The 15,641-nt window shown below is 43.5% G+C and overlaps 1 protein-coding gene across 3 annotated transcripts; it reads left to right on the top strand.

Annotated features, from left to right (window-relative positions):
* Positions 1 to 1,924: 1,924 nt before the first annotated feature.
* On the top strand, positions 1,925 to 14,843 carry OGFOD2 (2-oxoglutarate and iron dependent oxygenase domain containing 2). Of its 3 annotated transcripts, none has more exons than XM_077834851.1 (8): positions 1,925 to 2,144; positions 4,043 to 4,099; positions 5,751 to 5,861; positions 7,096 to 7,195; positions 8,272 to 8,396; positions 10,106 to 10,363; positions 11,315 to 11,549; positions 12,473 to 14,843. In XM_077834851.1, the coding sequence occupies exons 1-8, from the start codon at positions 1,983 to 1,985 to the stop codon at positions 12,508 to 12,510; spliced, it is 1,086 nt and encodes a 361-aa protein (XP_077690977.1). In that variant the 5' UTR covers positions 1,925 to 1,982; the 3' UTR covers positions 12,511 to 14,843. The 3 variants fall into 3 exon arrangements, with proteins under 3 accessions (XP_077690977.1, XP_077690976.1, XP_077690975.1); XM_077834850.1 differs by having other exon boundaries at positions 11,315 to 11,596; XM_077834849.1 differs by lacking the exon at positions 12,473 to 14,843 and having other exon boundaries at positions 11,315 to 12,025.
* Positions 14,844 to 15,641: the final 798 nt, after the last annotated feature.

Genomic DNA, 15,641 nt, shown 5'->3' with positions numbered 1-15,641 from the left:
ATCCGATGAAGTGAGCTGTAGCTCACGAAAGCTTATGCTCAAATAATATGGTTTACTGTGTGGTTCAATGGCTCTTAGCACCCCCAGTATGCCAATTGTTCCAACCCCGCTGCAGAGGAAGGGAGTCTCTTATCATAGGGCTGGAGGGGGAGTCTAGGCCAGCCCCCTGCCTGGCCCCAGCTGCAGAGCCTGGCCGTGGGGAATGACAGTAGGCAGCACAGAAAACCCTTTCCCTTGGGACTGAGGCGCTTGGAGACTTCGTTGAGAATTACAGCACTGCAGAGTTCACTGGAGGCTTTAAAAACTAACGTGGTTTGTTTGAAGGGCAAGGTGTTCTCAGCAGCAACTGCCTTCAGAAAGTCTGCCTGAGAACAGAACTCGGCGTGGGTAGCAATTCCTCCAGTGACATCCACTGATTTTATAGCAGCCACACTCGATGCGTGAGTGTAAGAGAGCGAGGAGGGATTTTCCTGAACAAAATGAAACCAGGTGTTGAGAAAAAAGTTACCCAGCTCCACGGGCCTGAGCCAGTTCCCCTTTAAATCAGTGGAAAGAATCCCACTGACTTAAATTGGCCTTGGATCAGGCCCTACAGTTAGGGCACTGCCTCAAACTTACCTTCCACTTCAAACTTGGTGGCGTATCTGCGGAGGCTCCTCTTCTGTAGTGCAGTGAGGTGCCTGGGATATCGGCCTTTGGCCAGGTATTTGTACACCTGCTTGTACCTCTCTAAGGATTCAGCCCTGGTCTCAGCCTGGATCCCTTCCACAGCTCGGACTTCTGTCTGGGTGCCGCGTTCCACCTCAGTCAGACCTGCCATTCCTGAAGAAAACACCGAATGGATTAATTACAGCTTCCAGGCTCTCCGGTAGTGTCTCGGTTTGGAGCTTTCAGCATATATAACACACTAATGCCCTCCTACACTGTGTATCTGTCACCATTGCCCTCGACTGGATAGAGCATCAGCACTGCTCAAGTGCATAAGCAAGTGGGACCATGTTGTCTCTTCTAGCATCCACAGCCTACTGAGGAGGTTGGCTGGGCTCTAAATACTAATTCCACTTGTTTTGTTAGGTATATTGCATGCATATGCCTAGAGCGCTGGGTGGACAGTTCTCCACTCACCCCGTTCCAATATCATGATATCTTGCATGATTACAGAAATTATAGATTAATAGCAATGCTCTTTATACTGCTTCAGTTAAAATTCAACCAAAGAGAATGAACTCAATCAGTGTAAACAGAATTGACTTTTCATCAGCAGGTCGCAAAGTGCTTTACAAAGGCGATCAGGACTATTATCTCAATTTTATAGATGGGAAACTGAGGCATGGGGCACCCACCCCTCCATTATTCTGTGATGACGTGGATGGGCACATTTTAAAATACATTATAAAACCTACACAAAGGTGAATGTCTGTGCTGGTAACATGTGAAACATTGACATTTATTCAGTTTCTTGCAAAATAGTTCAAAAATTGGTCATTACAATCATCATCAATAGAGCATCAGCACAGGGTGATCAAGCCATGTCATCCCCAAAGAAAGATCCCAAACGCTTTCTAATCCATGCACAGGGGTCGCTCACCCAGAACTAAAATGCCCCTTTCCATCCCACTGTTCCACTAGGGCTCTTAATATACCATGGGGCTGATTCAGGAGACCCCAATGCGGGTGGAAGAGGAGAGGAGGAAGAGAAGGAAAATAGGACAGGAGAGAAGAAACAGGAGGGGAAGAGTCAGTAAATAGGGGTCTGGAGACCGAAGACTGAGAAACAGGCAAAAAGCTCCCTGTGTTCTCTTCGTTCCCTTTCCCCGAGTAATTTGTTGACGCTCCCTTGTGTGCACAGCGGCCACCGGAAGCAGGACCTGTTGGTTCCCGGCGGAGCCATTTGTTTGCCGGACCCGCTGCCCTTACAGCCATTCCCTGGTGACTATCTCAGCCCGAGGCGCCGCTCCGCCCTCCACAGTCCGGGTGGAAACATGTCCACGGGGTCCGCGGCCCCGGCTCGGGGCGACTCCCCCAGACCGGCCCGGGGCTTCTTGGCCTGCGCCTGCTTCCACACGGACAACCTGTTCCTGCGGCGCTACGGCCTGCACGTCAGCTACCGGGACGAGCCGCAGCTCCGCAGGGACTATGGGCTGGTAACCGCCCCCCGGCACCTACAGGGGATGGGGGAGATGGGGGGGGTAGGGGCGGGGGGAGATTCCCCTGGCTGGGGAAAGCAGATGGGGACCCCCTGTAAGCACCAATACCTGGTGTTCACATTGTACTGGTGGATCCCAGGTGCTGTATTGGGTGGTCACCCGCCCTCATCCCCCGCAATTCAGCTACATTTGGGGCTGGATCTTCCCTACAGCTGCAGGCAAAATAGGGTTTGAATAAACACTTATTGCACCATTTCATCCCACAGGATTCCAAAATGATTCACAAACTGTACATAGGCCTCTGGGCTGCCTCTGACATGCATCCACCTCTGGAGAAGGAGGTAGTAGCTATTTAACACAACAGTCTCCATCAAGAAGTGGATAAGTGGAAATGCAACATCCATTAATATTGCACTGCCATAGAGGATTTTAAGCCAGTCTGCAAAATTGGGAATGTCTTAGCCCTATTTTATAGATAGGAAAACTGAGGTCCATATTAAGGAGTTTAACGAAGGTCACAAATTTGTGGCAGAGCTGGAAGTAGAAACCAGATCTCCTAACTCATGGTTCCCTAGACAACACTACTTCTCTTTAAAATGTATATTCAGAACAGTTGCATGCTAAAAGAAAATACACGCACAAGTCTAGTCACCTTCTGGAGTCTTTCCATTAAAGTTGTGTTGCAAATGCTGTTACTGGAAAACACAAACCTGCACTTGGGGTATGTGCTAAAGCAAGCTGTAGCGTTCAGCGCCTTTACTATAGAAATATTGTACTTTTCCCTAGGGAGGCAGCCATCTCTTATGCCCTATGCAAAGTATTGCCTTAACATATTATAGGTGATCTATGAACTCCATGTTCGATATACAAGTTTCCTATAAAGCTAGGATCATATTAGAAGGGAAAAAAATGATCAAAGAGTCACTAAAGCAAGACCTTCAACTGGGATACTGACCACTGGGGTAATGTGGGTCAATTTTCAGGTCTACCCATCTCTATAGTACCATTAAAAGCAGAATTGCGTAATTCAAACTGTAAAACAAACATAGTAGATGTCCTTTAATGAGTTTTCTTTTAGGAACATGTTAAAAGACCAATCTTGCCAGTGTCTGGGATTTCCTCCCAAATTGTCAAGTCTCAGTACAGATGAGGTGGGACTCAAATTGTAGTTCATCTAGCTATGTCAAAAAGCTGGCAGGTAATTGACAACCTTCTAGCACAACATTGTGGAGGATGTGCTGGAGCCTTTCCCTGCTGTGGGAGAAGAACTCCAGCAGCAGGACGCTATACTGCTAAAATTAGCTGTGTAGATAGGGAGGCATGGATTAGGTGAGTAGACAGCTAGTTTATCTTCTGGCCTGAGAATCTAGGAGACCTCCTGATTCCTCTGGCAACAGGTAGTGCTACTATGTAAAAGAATTGGGGATAAAGGAATTAGTGGGTATGGCCTGCACCCCAAAGGGCTGGTTGTGGAATGGGTATATCGGGATCAAGGAAAAAGCAGCCCAGAATAAAGAATCCGGGGAGAAAACCCAAACACCTTGCTCATAGTCTGTTTTGTGTTTTAATTCTGCTCCTAAAGCAAACTTTGGGTTGCAGTGTCAGAGCCCCAGACCCTTTCTTAAGGAGCTAGACTGCTGTGTCAATTGCTCTGCCTACTGTTATATCTAAATAGATTTACATGACATAATTAGATTAGAGCTAGAAACATATTTTTTTTAAATTAAAGCTAAGAGTCTCTCAGAATTCCAGGAGCTGGGACTTGATGAAAGATACCAAATATCAGGAGACTCATTTGAAAATTGCAAGAGTTGACAACACACTGCCCATGCCAGGTTGATGAGCACCATAAAAATCAGTTATACTTATCAACAGTTAATCTCTCTATATTACAGGTGTTAGGTGATCATGGCTGTAGGAGTGATGAAGACTTTAATGCAGTTCTGGAAGAGGTATACACAATTTCACCAATAAGTCATTTGTAAAGGTCCAGGCAACTCCACATGGACCACCTGTTTTCATATGTATTGCTTATCTCGATTAATTACAATTTTCCGACCACAAGTTGCGGAATCTGCCTGTTTAAGTGGGAGTAGAGATCTAATCTAGAAGGCTTTCTTCAGAACAAATTTTTATTTACAGGAACTTTTATATATAGGGTTAACGCTACAGCATTTGGGGATATAGTTTGTATGAACAGTGAAACAGAAAGGTCAAGCGATTTGCTGAAAGTCAGAGGGAGGCAATGTTACATATAGGATTGAAACACTCGGTCCTGGTTTCCCTCCTGTCCCCCAACACTCTCTTACACTTGGATATAAATGATGTGCTGGATTGATATAGAAGTTAAAAACTCCCTACTGGCGCCTGAGTACCAGGTTGGATATCCTGATGAGCTCATTTGTTGACAAAGTCCTGAAGTTAACACTGACATTTATTCCATGACAATGGGCCCCTTGCTCTCCTTCCTGTTGGTTTAACCAGTCTGCCCCATCTCTTTTCTAATTTTCCCCCATTCTCCTTTTTCGTAAAATATGTTTCAGAAGTTAGTGTAGTGCATTTAGATCATACCATTTCATCCCAAAGGATCCTGCAGCACTGTACACACTGTGTACAGGGATCACTCACATACCACTGAAATGCAGCCACTTCTAGGGTGAGGTATTCAGCAAAATAGATTAATATTAATTGCATCATTTAATTGGAAAGGATTCCTAAACAACTTAAAATCAGTATAACCCCCACAGCCTTCTTTGGCCATACGGAAACCAAGAGTCCTCCAGCATCAATATCCAGTTCAAGTCAAGACTGAAAAGAAAATCAATGTCTATATTAATATTAACCCGAAATACATGGGGTCTGCAGTACCCAGTTTCTGCCACTAGAAGATATTGTTAAGAGCAGGATCTCTCTCTACAGGGTACTTTCAAGGGAGTATTCCATCTCAAGGGAGTATTCCATCTCTGGTTGCCAAATAGGCCCAAATAAAGGGAGATTTTTGAAAGTAAGTTACCCCTCTCTATGGTAAGTGCCTGGCTTTATAGGCCCAGGAGAATGGAGGAGCTCAGACATGGTGTCTGAACCCTCCAGATAATTCTTCTGCCTCCCACTTTCACAAGGGTAGCTCAAAATTAGCCTCCCAGGAGGTTTATGAAATTGGAAGAGCTGCCTGAGTTTAATGCTACTACGGGTTGCTTCCTCCTTAAGTGACAACAGTGCTTGGTAATGAGCTTACTCAAGAGTGAACATTCTGGCCTATCTAAAGTTAGGCAACTGAAACCACATGTAGGCACGTAATAAGGAGCCTGCTTTTTCAAGGTGCTGAAAGTTTGCAGTCTCAGTTAACTTCAATGGAATTCCTTTAGGTGTTGTTTTGTTTTTTAAACCCACCCTTCTGTCTTAATGGGAGTCTGACTCAGACCTCTCCTTGCCCTTTTAATGACCCATTGAAGGCACAGAAATACATTCAGAACTCCGGAAGGTGCACATGAGCAGATAATGCATTTAGCAAAAATTACCGTTTTGAATCAATGAATGAAACTTTTTTATTATTATTACTGCCAGCATTTGATCTCTTAACGAGATCGTGTCTCTTATTCCTAGATTCAGAAAGAAGTGCAAAGAAGACAGCAATTAGATCATCAGTCCATGGCAAGAAAAGCCATAATTTCACAATGTTACAAACCAAAGCATCCAGAAGTATACGTTCTACAGGTAAAATACATGCTGTTTTGAATCTGTAATGGTGTCGTAGTAACCACATGGAAATCTAGTTTGAAATAGGAACGCCTCTTTTGTGCCCTTCAGAATCCTGTATAGTCTCAGGACTGTATTCATTTAAAAGTGGACTGACTTCCACAACTTGGACATCCTCATAAATTTCTATTGAAGTAGACAGAACACCCTCTGGATGTGATTCTCTTCTTACTCTCGGTTTATTCTGGGATAACTTAACTAAAGTCAGTAGTTACATTCCCATAGATGAGAATAGACTCAGAACCAGCTCAGACTGCTGTTGGTAATATTAGGTGTAAAGTGTTATCACGAAGACTGTTGGGCAGTACAGAGTTTAAGGAGCAGCCAATAGAAAGATTAGTCTAATAACAAGTGATACACTCTGCATCATGCTCTTCATTGTGTAATATTCATAGCACAGCCCGATTATTGTCTGGTGTTGAGATCCTGGCCCAAAGCAAGGTGGTAAAAAAAAAAAATTAAAACAAAAAATCTATGGGGCATGACTGTTTGCACACTGATCTGCCAGGGGTTCTCAAACTTAATTCCACTACAACCTCCTTCTGACAACCAAAATTATTACATGACCCTAGGAGGGGGACTGAAGCCTGAGCCCCGCTAAGCCCCACCACCCCGGGTTGGGGGGGGCCAAAGCCCGAGCCGCACTGCCCTATGGGGGTCGGGGGGCCAAAGCCCAAGGGCTTCAGCCCCCCGGCAGGGGGTCTGTAACCTGAGCCCTGCCATTCAGGCTGAAGCAACTCGGTCTTCGGCCCTGGACAGTGGGGCTCCTGCTTTGGCTCCGGGCCTCAGGAAGTCTAAGCCAGCCCTCGCGACCCCATTAAAACAGGGTTGCGACCCACTTTGGGGTCCCAACCCACAGTTTGAGAACTGCTGTCAGCTAGGTTATGTGTGCCCATGGTGTGACCCGTGCAAAGATAAATCTGACCAGCTATAGCTTATAATTACAATTGAACCCCAGCAAGAAGTAATTTACATAAATCTACCAAGAAAAAAACAAGTGCAGATTACAGCTTTGTGCATTTCTTCACGATTTAAATATTTTATGTATGTTTATATCCAAGCTAGCTGTGGCCCCTAGACTCCACTTCCATTTCAGCTGCTGCCAGTGGTGTGGCTGTTTGAAGGTCAGAGATGAAGTCATTGTGTGTTCATTTTATTTTTTTCTTTGTCTTTCTCCCCATCTAACACCAAGGATTCATTTCTGGCTCCAGAGTTTTTAGAGACAGTTAAGTACTGCACGTCACAAGATGCTGATCTCCAAGGCCTCGTGCGCCACATTGATTCTATATCAGGTAAAGTGAAAGGACCTATCAGCAATGTGGGTAGAGCCACACTCTGATACACACAAGTGGTTTCAGCGGTGAATTATTTGTTCTAAACCAGTTCTCTAATATTGTAATTTTGAAAAATGACTGACCACCGTTAGAATGTTTTCTTCTGTATGATCAAAGTTCTTGAAAGAAGCAGCGTAGTCTAGTTGTTAGAGATGGGGGAAATCTTGGCCCCTTTAAAGTCAATGGCACAACTCCCATTGGCCAGGATTTCACCACTGGGATCTACGTTGGCTGTACCACTGACTCAATGTTTGACCTTGGGCAAGTCTGTTCAAGGGACGCTGTACACGTGGATTATTTTAAATGGGCTATTTCCCAAAGTTACCATTTTGTAGATCCCCCTTTAAATTAGGTCTTGAATATTTTTTTAGAAGTTCAGGGTTTTTCTGCTTGCTTGTTGATGTTCATGGGGCCTGTTCAGTATGGGAGAAGCTGACAGACCGAATATATAGGGGAAGCAATGAAAGTATAAAAAGTAAAATGGAAAATAGAGGGGTTTTTGCTTTCACACCCATTGTGGGTGTTGCCTATAAGAGGAATAATTTTCAGGCACAAGTGACTCTTTCAAGCTGTCGGTGTCCCAGCTCCCTCATTTGTAATACTCATCCACTTTTTATGCAGATCTCTAAGGCCCTGTGCTGGAAGTGTAATGTTGTTGTATTGTTTTCCTGACAGAAAGGGCTAATTGATTGGCATGGAGAGTCTTAGAGAGATGATGTCCCACCTCCCACAAAATGCCATGCCTCACGTAATTCTCCATCACCACCTGTTCACCTCATCATTCAAATGCTTTTAGCTATTGGCCTGGGAGGCTTTCAGTTTCCAGTCTGACCAATAAGTACCATGCCCTAGAGTCCATCCGCCTTGTAGCAGTAACTGTTTAACAAACAGTAAAATATGCAGTGAGGCATATGGAGGCTGTGTTCTCTACTGTATTGCTGTCGAGTACTGTTTTCTGGCAAATAACGTTCTTGTTAAGGGTAGTCCTTACTGCTATTTTACCTAATAAGAGACACCTCCTTTTTCTTGGTCAGATAAGAGGATATATCGACTTCCAGTGTTCAGTGAGGAATTCTGCCGAGTCTTCATTGAAGAGCTGGAGAACTTCGAGCAATCTGAGATGCCCAAAGGCCGGCCAAACACTATGAATAACTATGGGGTAGGACTCAACTTTGTAGGGTTAACCTCTCATGTACTATTACAGCCTTTAGGCTGAGTGACACATATCAGACCAACCTATCTGCATGCTTCAAGGTCCATTCCCCTCCAAGATCTGGGGGAATCCATTACACACACTGATGTGCAACCCCAAATGCAGAGACACTCATAAATTAAAAGGCAGAGGGGTGAGGAAGTTAATTTTACTTATACTTCTAACTTAGTACATGTGGGAGGGGGAGGGGGCTGCCAGGAAGGAGATGTGAGGTGAAATCTGCTTTAGTGGAATTTTGTATTTAAAATTTTATATTATATATAAAAATAAAACAATTACTGAAAAAGTTTGATGGTAAAATGTTAGCACCCCGCTTTTAAACAAACACTCAGAAAAGTAGCACAATGTACACTAGTTAACTGAGATGGCTGCTTTACTGGGCCATATTCCATGGATCTATTTATTCTAGTGATAGTGAATGGCAATGATTGCTACTCAGTTGGGGCAGCATTAATATAAGTGGGGACACACTTGGATAGTGCCAAGGGGTTAACTGGTGTTTAACTGGGTGTTGATATGGTAGATGTAATTCTGCTCTGAGTACAAAAGCTGCCAAATAAAGTTTTAAAAAAGAAAGATGAAATACCATGCATAATATTTAATGCAATACTGTATTCAGTTCAAGTCTATTTTTAATAAGTGTCTTCATCTGATGTGGGAGATTAGCCATCCACCCAAGTGTCCCACTTAAGAGACTTCTGCTGTATAAATTGGGACATACCATGCAAAGAGTGGGTTAGTAGGTTTATTGTTCAGACTGGAGGTCCTGCTTTATTACAGAGAACATAAGCCAGTGTCTTTATTGTAGTCACTTGTGCATTGTAACTGTATTCTCTGAAAAGAGAAGAAATCTATTCAATATGAACTATAAACTGCAGTGTCCAAATGGACAAGGAAAGGTTGTAAAAGAAACTGTGGAAATACACAGGTCAGGCAGAGTTTGTGGCTCTGCACACAAACTTCAATAGTCCTGATCTCTAGCTCTTCCACAATGAAGTTCATGTCCCTCAGCTATCCGTGAGGCCGTCTGCTCTTAGCCTCTTCCTCTCCAAGGACTACAAGTCCCAGTTTCTCTTGCCTTTCTGCACTGCTGCAGCAAGTTTCTGGCGTCTATTGCCATTGCTCTGGGATCCACTGACTCCCTCCTTTAGAAAGTCGCCTCAAAACAGAGTGACTGTACACTGACCACACCATTCCAAGTATGGTCTCCGTGTCCTTGCTTTGACTGTATATATACATACAACTGGGACTTGATACTTCAGGAATGTAGCATTTTATATGTTAACTTAGTGCTGGTGAAAGGGGTTGGATTGACAGCCTGAGACTGGAGTTCTCTTTAGCCACACAAGACAGGACTCCTCTATGTAAACAGCAGGGATAGCACAACATACCAGTAAAAATTGGCTTTGTATATGGCACTAGTCATGCTGGTTTTGATCCTACTGGCATTCTGCAGGACATCACTTTTCATTCTGAACTCATTGCCCCAGTTATAGCCTGTGTCTTTGCTCGCTAGTTCTTTATCCACGTAAGCAGCAAGGTTGGAAGGGAAGACTGCTACCAGGAGGCTCAGTAGCATATCTGACAAAATAGCAGAAGTCACCATGTTGCTATTTGCTGATCGGTGTGTTTCATGTACTCTCTCTTTGGTGCAGGTTCTGTTAAATGAGCTTGGATTGTATGAAGCTTTCATTACACCTCTGCGTGAAAAATACCTGCAGCCCATAACATCTCTGCTTTACCCTGACTGTGGGGGAGGCTCCCTGGACAGCCACAAAGCATTCGTTGTCAAGTACTCGCTACATGAAGATCTGGATTTGAGCTCTCACTATGACAATGCAGAAGTCACATTAAATGTATCCCTAGGAAAAGAATATACCGAGGGCAACTTGTATTTTGGAGACCTCAGACAGGTACTGAGAATCTCTCTCTAACTTAGGCCTGATCCTGCTCCCCACAAAATTCACGTTGACTTCAGAGGTGCAGGATCAGGCCATTAACTTTGTTTCAGGAACTTTTTGAATAACTGAGTTAAAGGAGACACCATCAAGTAGCCTTATGCTTAAAATATAGGGTTAACGCTCACAGATGAAACCTGGCCATTTTCATTGATTGGTTTATTTGGTGTTATGAACCTAACTAGAATAAGCTGTGGAGGAGGATTGGTGCTTGTAGGGAGCTGTACTTTAAAAAAGAAGATCATATAAAAAGTTGATTGACTAAAATTAATTGTCTGCTTCTGACCGAATCAGGACTATCTTGTTCACCAGTTTTCTATGTAAGAGGAGGTTATAGTAAAATTTTTACTGCTGTAAATTAATCATAAATATTGAAGTTAACAGGAGTCTATTCAAATAGACCACACAGATAATTCGTACATCAGAGGAGGGAGTAAAATGCTCTACCTCCTTCTACAATTAAAATAATGATCAGAAGGGCTCATTTTGGAGGAGTGGACAAAATGCTTTAAAGACTCAAGCTGTTTCAGTCTTTCACTTGAGAAAACTAAAGCCCTGATCATTTGCAGTTATTAGAATTTCTCTTTTAGCAAGAGAGGGTTAATAACTCCCATGTCCTGGCCAAATTGCTATTGGACTGTTACAGTCTGCCTCTCTATGTGCCTCTATGTAGTTTGAGCTGTTTTACGATCTGTCCTTAACTGTCCGAACAGTTTAACAGCTGTAACATCTCATCCCAGAGGTGGCTGCATTTCAATTGTATGTGAAGTGATCCCTAGATACCATTGGTTAGTAAAACAGTCTGTGGTGAAAGGCACTAAAAGCAAGTTATAACAACTCTTTAGAAAGTCAGCAGCAAGAGATAGTTCATGTAACCTAGTGTCTGCTTTATTATCTATTTTCAAGGCCCCAACCCCAGTGCCAACGTATGTGGAGATTGAACATGTGATATCCCAAGGCTTGCTACACCGAGGAGGGCAGATTCATGGGGCACTGCCTGTCACTTCCGGGGAGCGCTGGAACCTCATTATATGGATGAGATCGTCTGCTGTCCGCAACCAGCTTTGCCCCATGTGCAACAAGAAACCTGAATTAGTGGATGCTGAGGGGTTTGGAGATGGGTTCACAAGAAGTTCTGAAGGTGACATGCCAAAGACTGTGGATTTATGCTCGTTAATATAGGAGATGGTAAGGAGTGAATTCTCCATTCTGAGCTGACTAAAACTGAGCTCCAAGCCCCAAGCCAGCAGAAATAAGCACAGTATCCCTTTGACAGAAACATGTCAGGTCAACAAATAGCTTCTTAGAAGGCAACTCAAAAACTGTTCTCTTGGGGCGAGGGAAAACAGCTTTTTGAACAGCAGCTGCCATCTGGGGTCTACTGGAGAAGTTGGTGTCTGGGGTAGACAATGCCTGCACTCTGAGAATTTTTTATAAGCATATTTTGAAAATGTAAAAAAGGCTTAAGGTATTGATCTATACCATGAACTGCAGAGGTCATCTGAGTACAATCACACGTATAGAAAACAGAAGGACTGCTTACGTCTTATACAAAGAGAGCTGTTCTGACAGCCACTGTTACTGGTTGATGTATAAAGATAGCATATTATTGTATAATTCTTTTATGTCAGTCAGCATCCATTCACAATTACCACTGCCCTCTTCTGGATGCAATATCAAACTTCACTAGGGTAAGAGCCTGCTGCTTCCCAGTGGATGGAAGGCAAGACCCACTCAGAATGTGACAGAGTTGTCCCCTAGGGGCTAAAACAAGCAACTTTGTGATCAAGTTGCTTCCAATGGCTGCATCTTACAAGACAAGCATAAACCCTGTTAATCTACAAGTGAGTGTAGTGAGTCACTTATTGCCTTACATTATAACCCCAGACTGAGAGCACTAAAAATCACTTTTTAAAGATATTGTGGATTCCACATACACAAGCAGAAATCCGCTGTAGAGCCAAAGATTTGGGGGGCTGTTTGCAATTTATGACAACACGTCTCTCGGGTGTAAGGAAAGAGCATGCAGAAGTAGTCTAAACATTTGTAATCATCTTCCATTAGGTATGAGAATATCCTTCCAAGATGGGCAGACAGAATAAACTATCTTCAAGGGAAGAGTGGACATTCTAGTCTTACATGACCAATGCAATCTTTTGAATTCTTTAATCTGGCACGAAGATCCCGCTATGATGAGAGAGTAAGATTAGATAGTCGCACACGTTATCTGTCTCAGTGCCTGTTAGTCCATGACATTAATTCAAAACTTAAAGTCACAGACTCTAAAAATCTAGAAAACTGATATTCAAGAAGCCAAAATATCCTTTTGATTTTGTTGCCTCATATGACTCCCCAGAAAAGTAGATGTCTATTAGCTACCCATACCACTGACTTTACTGGAGGCTTCTTCAGATCATTCATTTTAACTCTGGTAATTACTTGGTATGAGCTTTCTCATTTGCATAATTAACAATATGATGAAAGGCAGTCTCTGAATATAACCACTGTAGTTTATGAAGAGTGTTAATTTTAAGCATTCCCAATAGATCCCGAAGTGCTTTGGGCTTGACATCTCATTAGCGTATGCTGCTGATTAGTTTGCATTTGAAAAACTCCTTCAAATTGCATTTTGAAAGTGAAATGGCCATTACACTTGTGCACAAAACCCCAGAATCAGCACCAAAGGATTTTGCTTCTGCTGTTTTCCATAACAACAAAATCAATCACGGAATCTGAATTTCTTCATCAGGAAATGTTTGTTTCATATTTGCATTTAAATTATACCAAGAAAATTAAATTAATGAAAGAAAAATGTGCCTGTCAATATGGCTGCTGCTGTCTGAATACTATTATAGTGAATTCAGATTGTAAATGACTGACTGTAAAGAAAAGGCTCTGGGATAGACAAGAATAATCTCTCTCCTCTGTCATCTAGGCATTAAAGCAGGAGCGTGGGAGTCTCTGGCACTCACTCACTGAGTCATCATGGGTATGGCAACTCTGTGCCTCAGTTTCCCCATGTGTAAAATTACAATGATACTGTTCTTATCTAACATGTATTCAAAGCTAAATTCATTAATTCGTGTGAGGCACTTGCATGTTCTCTGGAGGAGGAAAATAAATCAGATCTCTGATGAGCTTTTAGCTGGTTACGTCTTTGAGGTAGAACAGCAGAAAGCAGAATACAGGAGGACCCTCTAAGAGAGAAAGCAGTAGGCTGTGTATGTCAAGGACAGCCGTAACAATAGAGCAAGGGATCTCTACCTGGGCGTCATCAATGGATACTCCTCTTACTGACCTTGACCAGCAACCCACCTGAACGTCACTTCAATTCCAGAGATCATTCTGAATTGCACAGGGAAAACCAACCCCTTCAAGACAGCGATAGAGGAGAAGGAAAATTTTCTTTGGCTTTTGCTCCAATGCCTCTTCTTCAGTGAGACTTTTGCCTGCAACAGACTAACAAGACGAACTTGCCTAACCCAGCAGATAGGAATGCCTTGGTTATCAGATGCCTGACATACTAAACTCTGCTCCTCAAAGTTAAGGAGGAAAGCAATGCAGACCAGGGCAAATACATGTATTGTCCATATGACAAATACACCCTAATTCTAACAAATCAGAACCATTAAGCAAATGGGGATCATAAACTGCTATTCACCTACAGAAAGTGGAAGAGGGAAAATGGCAGTGTCGTTAATTTCTGCATCAGCAGAGTGTTCTAACACAAATTGCAGCCATCCATAACCAGTGTAACTTCCAGTGTCTGGAAAAGCCCAGAAGGGTTTTGGGCCCAAAACAAAAACAGTCAAGCTGCCAAAGAAGCTGCACGAGGCTGAGGCTGGAATTGTTCACCAGGAAGATGATGACATTGGAAATAGTTTGGAGTACTAGGAAAAATATAAGATCAGCACACGGCTGCTTGTTGAGAATTTTTTGTATTTTTGCTGCATCCGTTTCTTACAAGTTCACTCTGTCTCTGGATGGAACACAGAATTTGGGGGACACGAGAGAAAAAATAACTCGCCAAGAACCATGAGGGAGACTGTAAATGTCTCATTATTCAGAGTGTAAACTCTTCAAAGGGTCAGGGTCTGTCTACTACTCTGAACAGTGCGTAGCACAACAGGGCTCCACTCCCACTCCTTAGGCACTACCTTATCTTAGTTCCTCTAGTGCCACTGACCCATCAGGCAGTCTGGTTCCTCCATTGATTATGATCACTCGCTAGGTGTGTACTATGGAACCATAGCGTTATGAACACCAGAGTTATGAACTGACCAGTCAGCCACACACCTCATTTGGACTGGAAGTATGCAGTCAAGCGGCAGCAGAGACCAAAAAATTACTCGCAAAAAGAAAAGGAGGACTTGTGGCACCTTAGAGACTAACAAATTTATTTGAGCATAAGCTTTCGTGAGCTACAGCTCACTTCATCGGATGCATTCAGTGGAAAATACAGGGGGGAGATTTATATTCATAGAGAAGTTTCAAAGCTGTATTAAGTCAATGTTCAGTTGTAAACTTTTGAAAGAACAACCATAACATTTTGATCAGTTACATGCCCGAGGTGTTCCTAACTCTGAGGTGCTTGTGTACTTCCCCCCTCCTGCCGTTATGCCAGAGTATTCAATATCCTCTGTCATTGTCTTCTGCCAGTTCTTCCTTGGTCTTCCTTGCGTTCTCTTTCCTACCTCAGGTACCCAATTCAATGCTGGGTTAGCACCTTTCCAATCTTTCATATGGTCTACGTGTCACAACCACCTGAACCGCCTTTATTTTTATGATAGTTTCTAGCGGGTCCTGCTGTGTCAGTTTCCCTACTTTCAGATTTGTTATTTTGTCTTTCCCTGAAATGTGTAGCCAAAGCTGGGGAAGAGAAGCCCATGATCTGAGTGGCATGATGCGAAGAAAAGCTCTGTGTAGCTGGAAAGCTTCTCTCTCTCACCAACAAAAGTAGGTCCAATAAAAGATATTCCCTCAGCCACCTGGTCTCATCGCCACAAAGGACAGGCAGCATGAGCCCCCAGCCCCGTCTCCTCCCTGCTGCAGCCCCCTGGTCCACAGGGCACAGCCAGCCCGTCTCTCACCAACATCTGGGCTCCCCTATCACCCCGAGAGGGAGACTCTACACCCTGTCATGGGAAGAGGCCCTTCCCACTGCGGGCTGACCCCAGCCGGGCTCAGTGGGGCACAGCAGCCGGTAAACGCCTCCTTCGGGCTGAGCCCTGCT

The sequence above is a fragment of the Eretmochelys imbricata genome, chromosome 15 (genome assembly GCF_965152235.1).
Source record: "Eretmochelys imbricata isolate rEreImb1 chromosome 15, rEreImb1.hap1, whole genome shotgun sequence".
In the NCBI taxonomy this organism is placed as follows: domain Eukaryota; kingdom Metazoa; phylum Chordata; order Testudines; family Cheloniidae; genus Eretmochelys; species Eretmochelys imbricata.
Note: the sequence above shows the minus strand (reverse complement) of the source record. Positions and strands in the feature narration are given on the sequence as shown.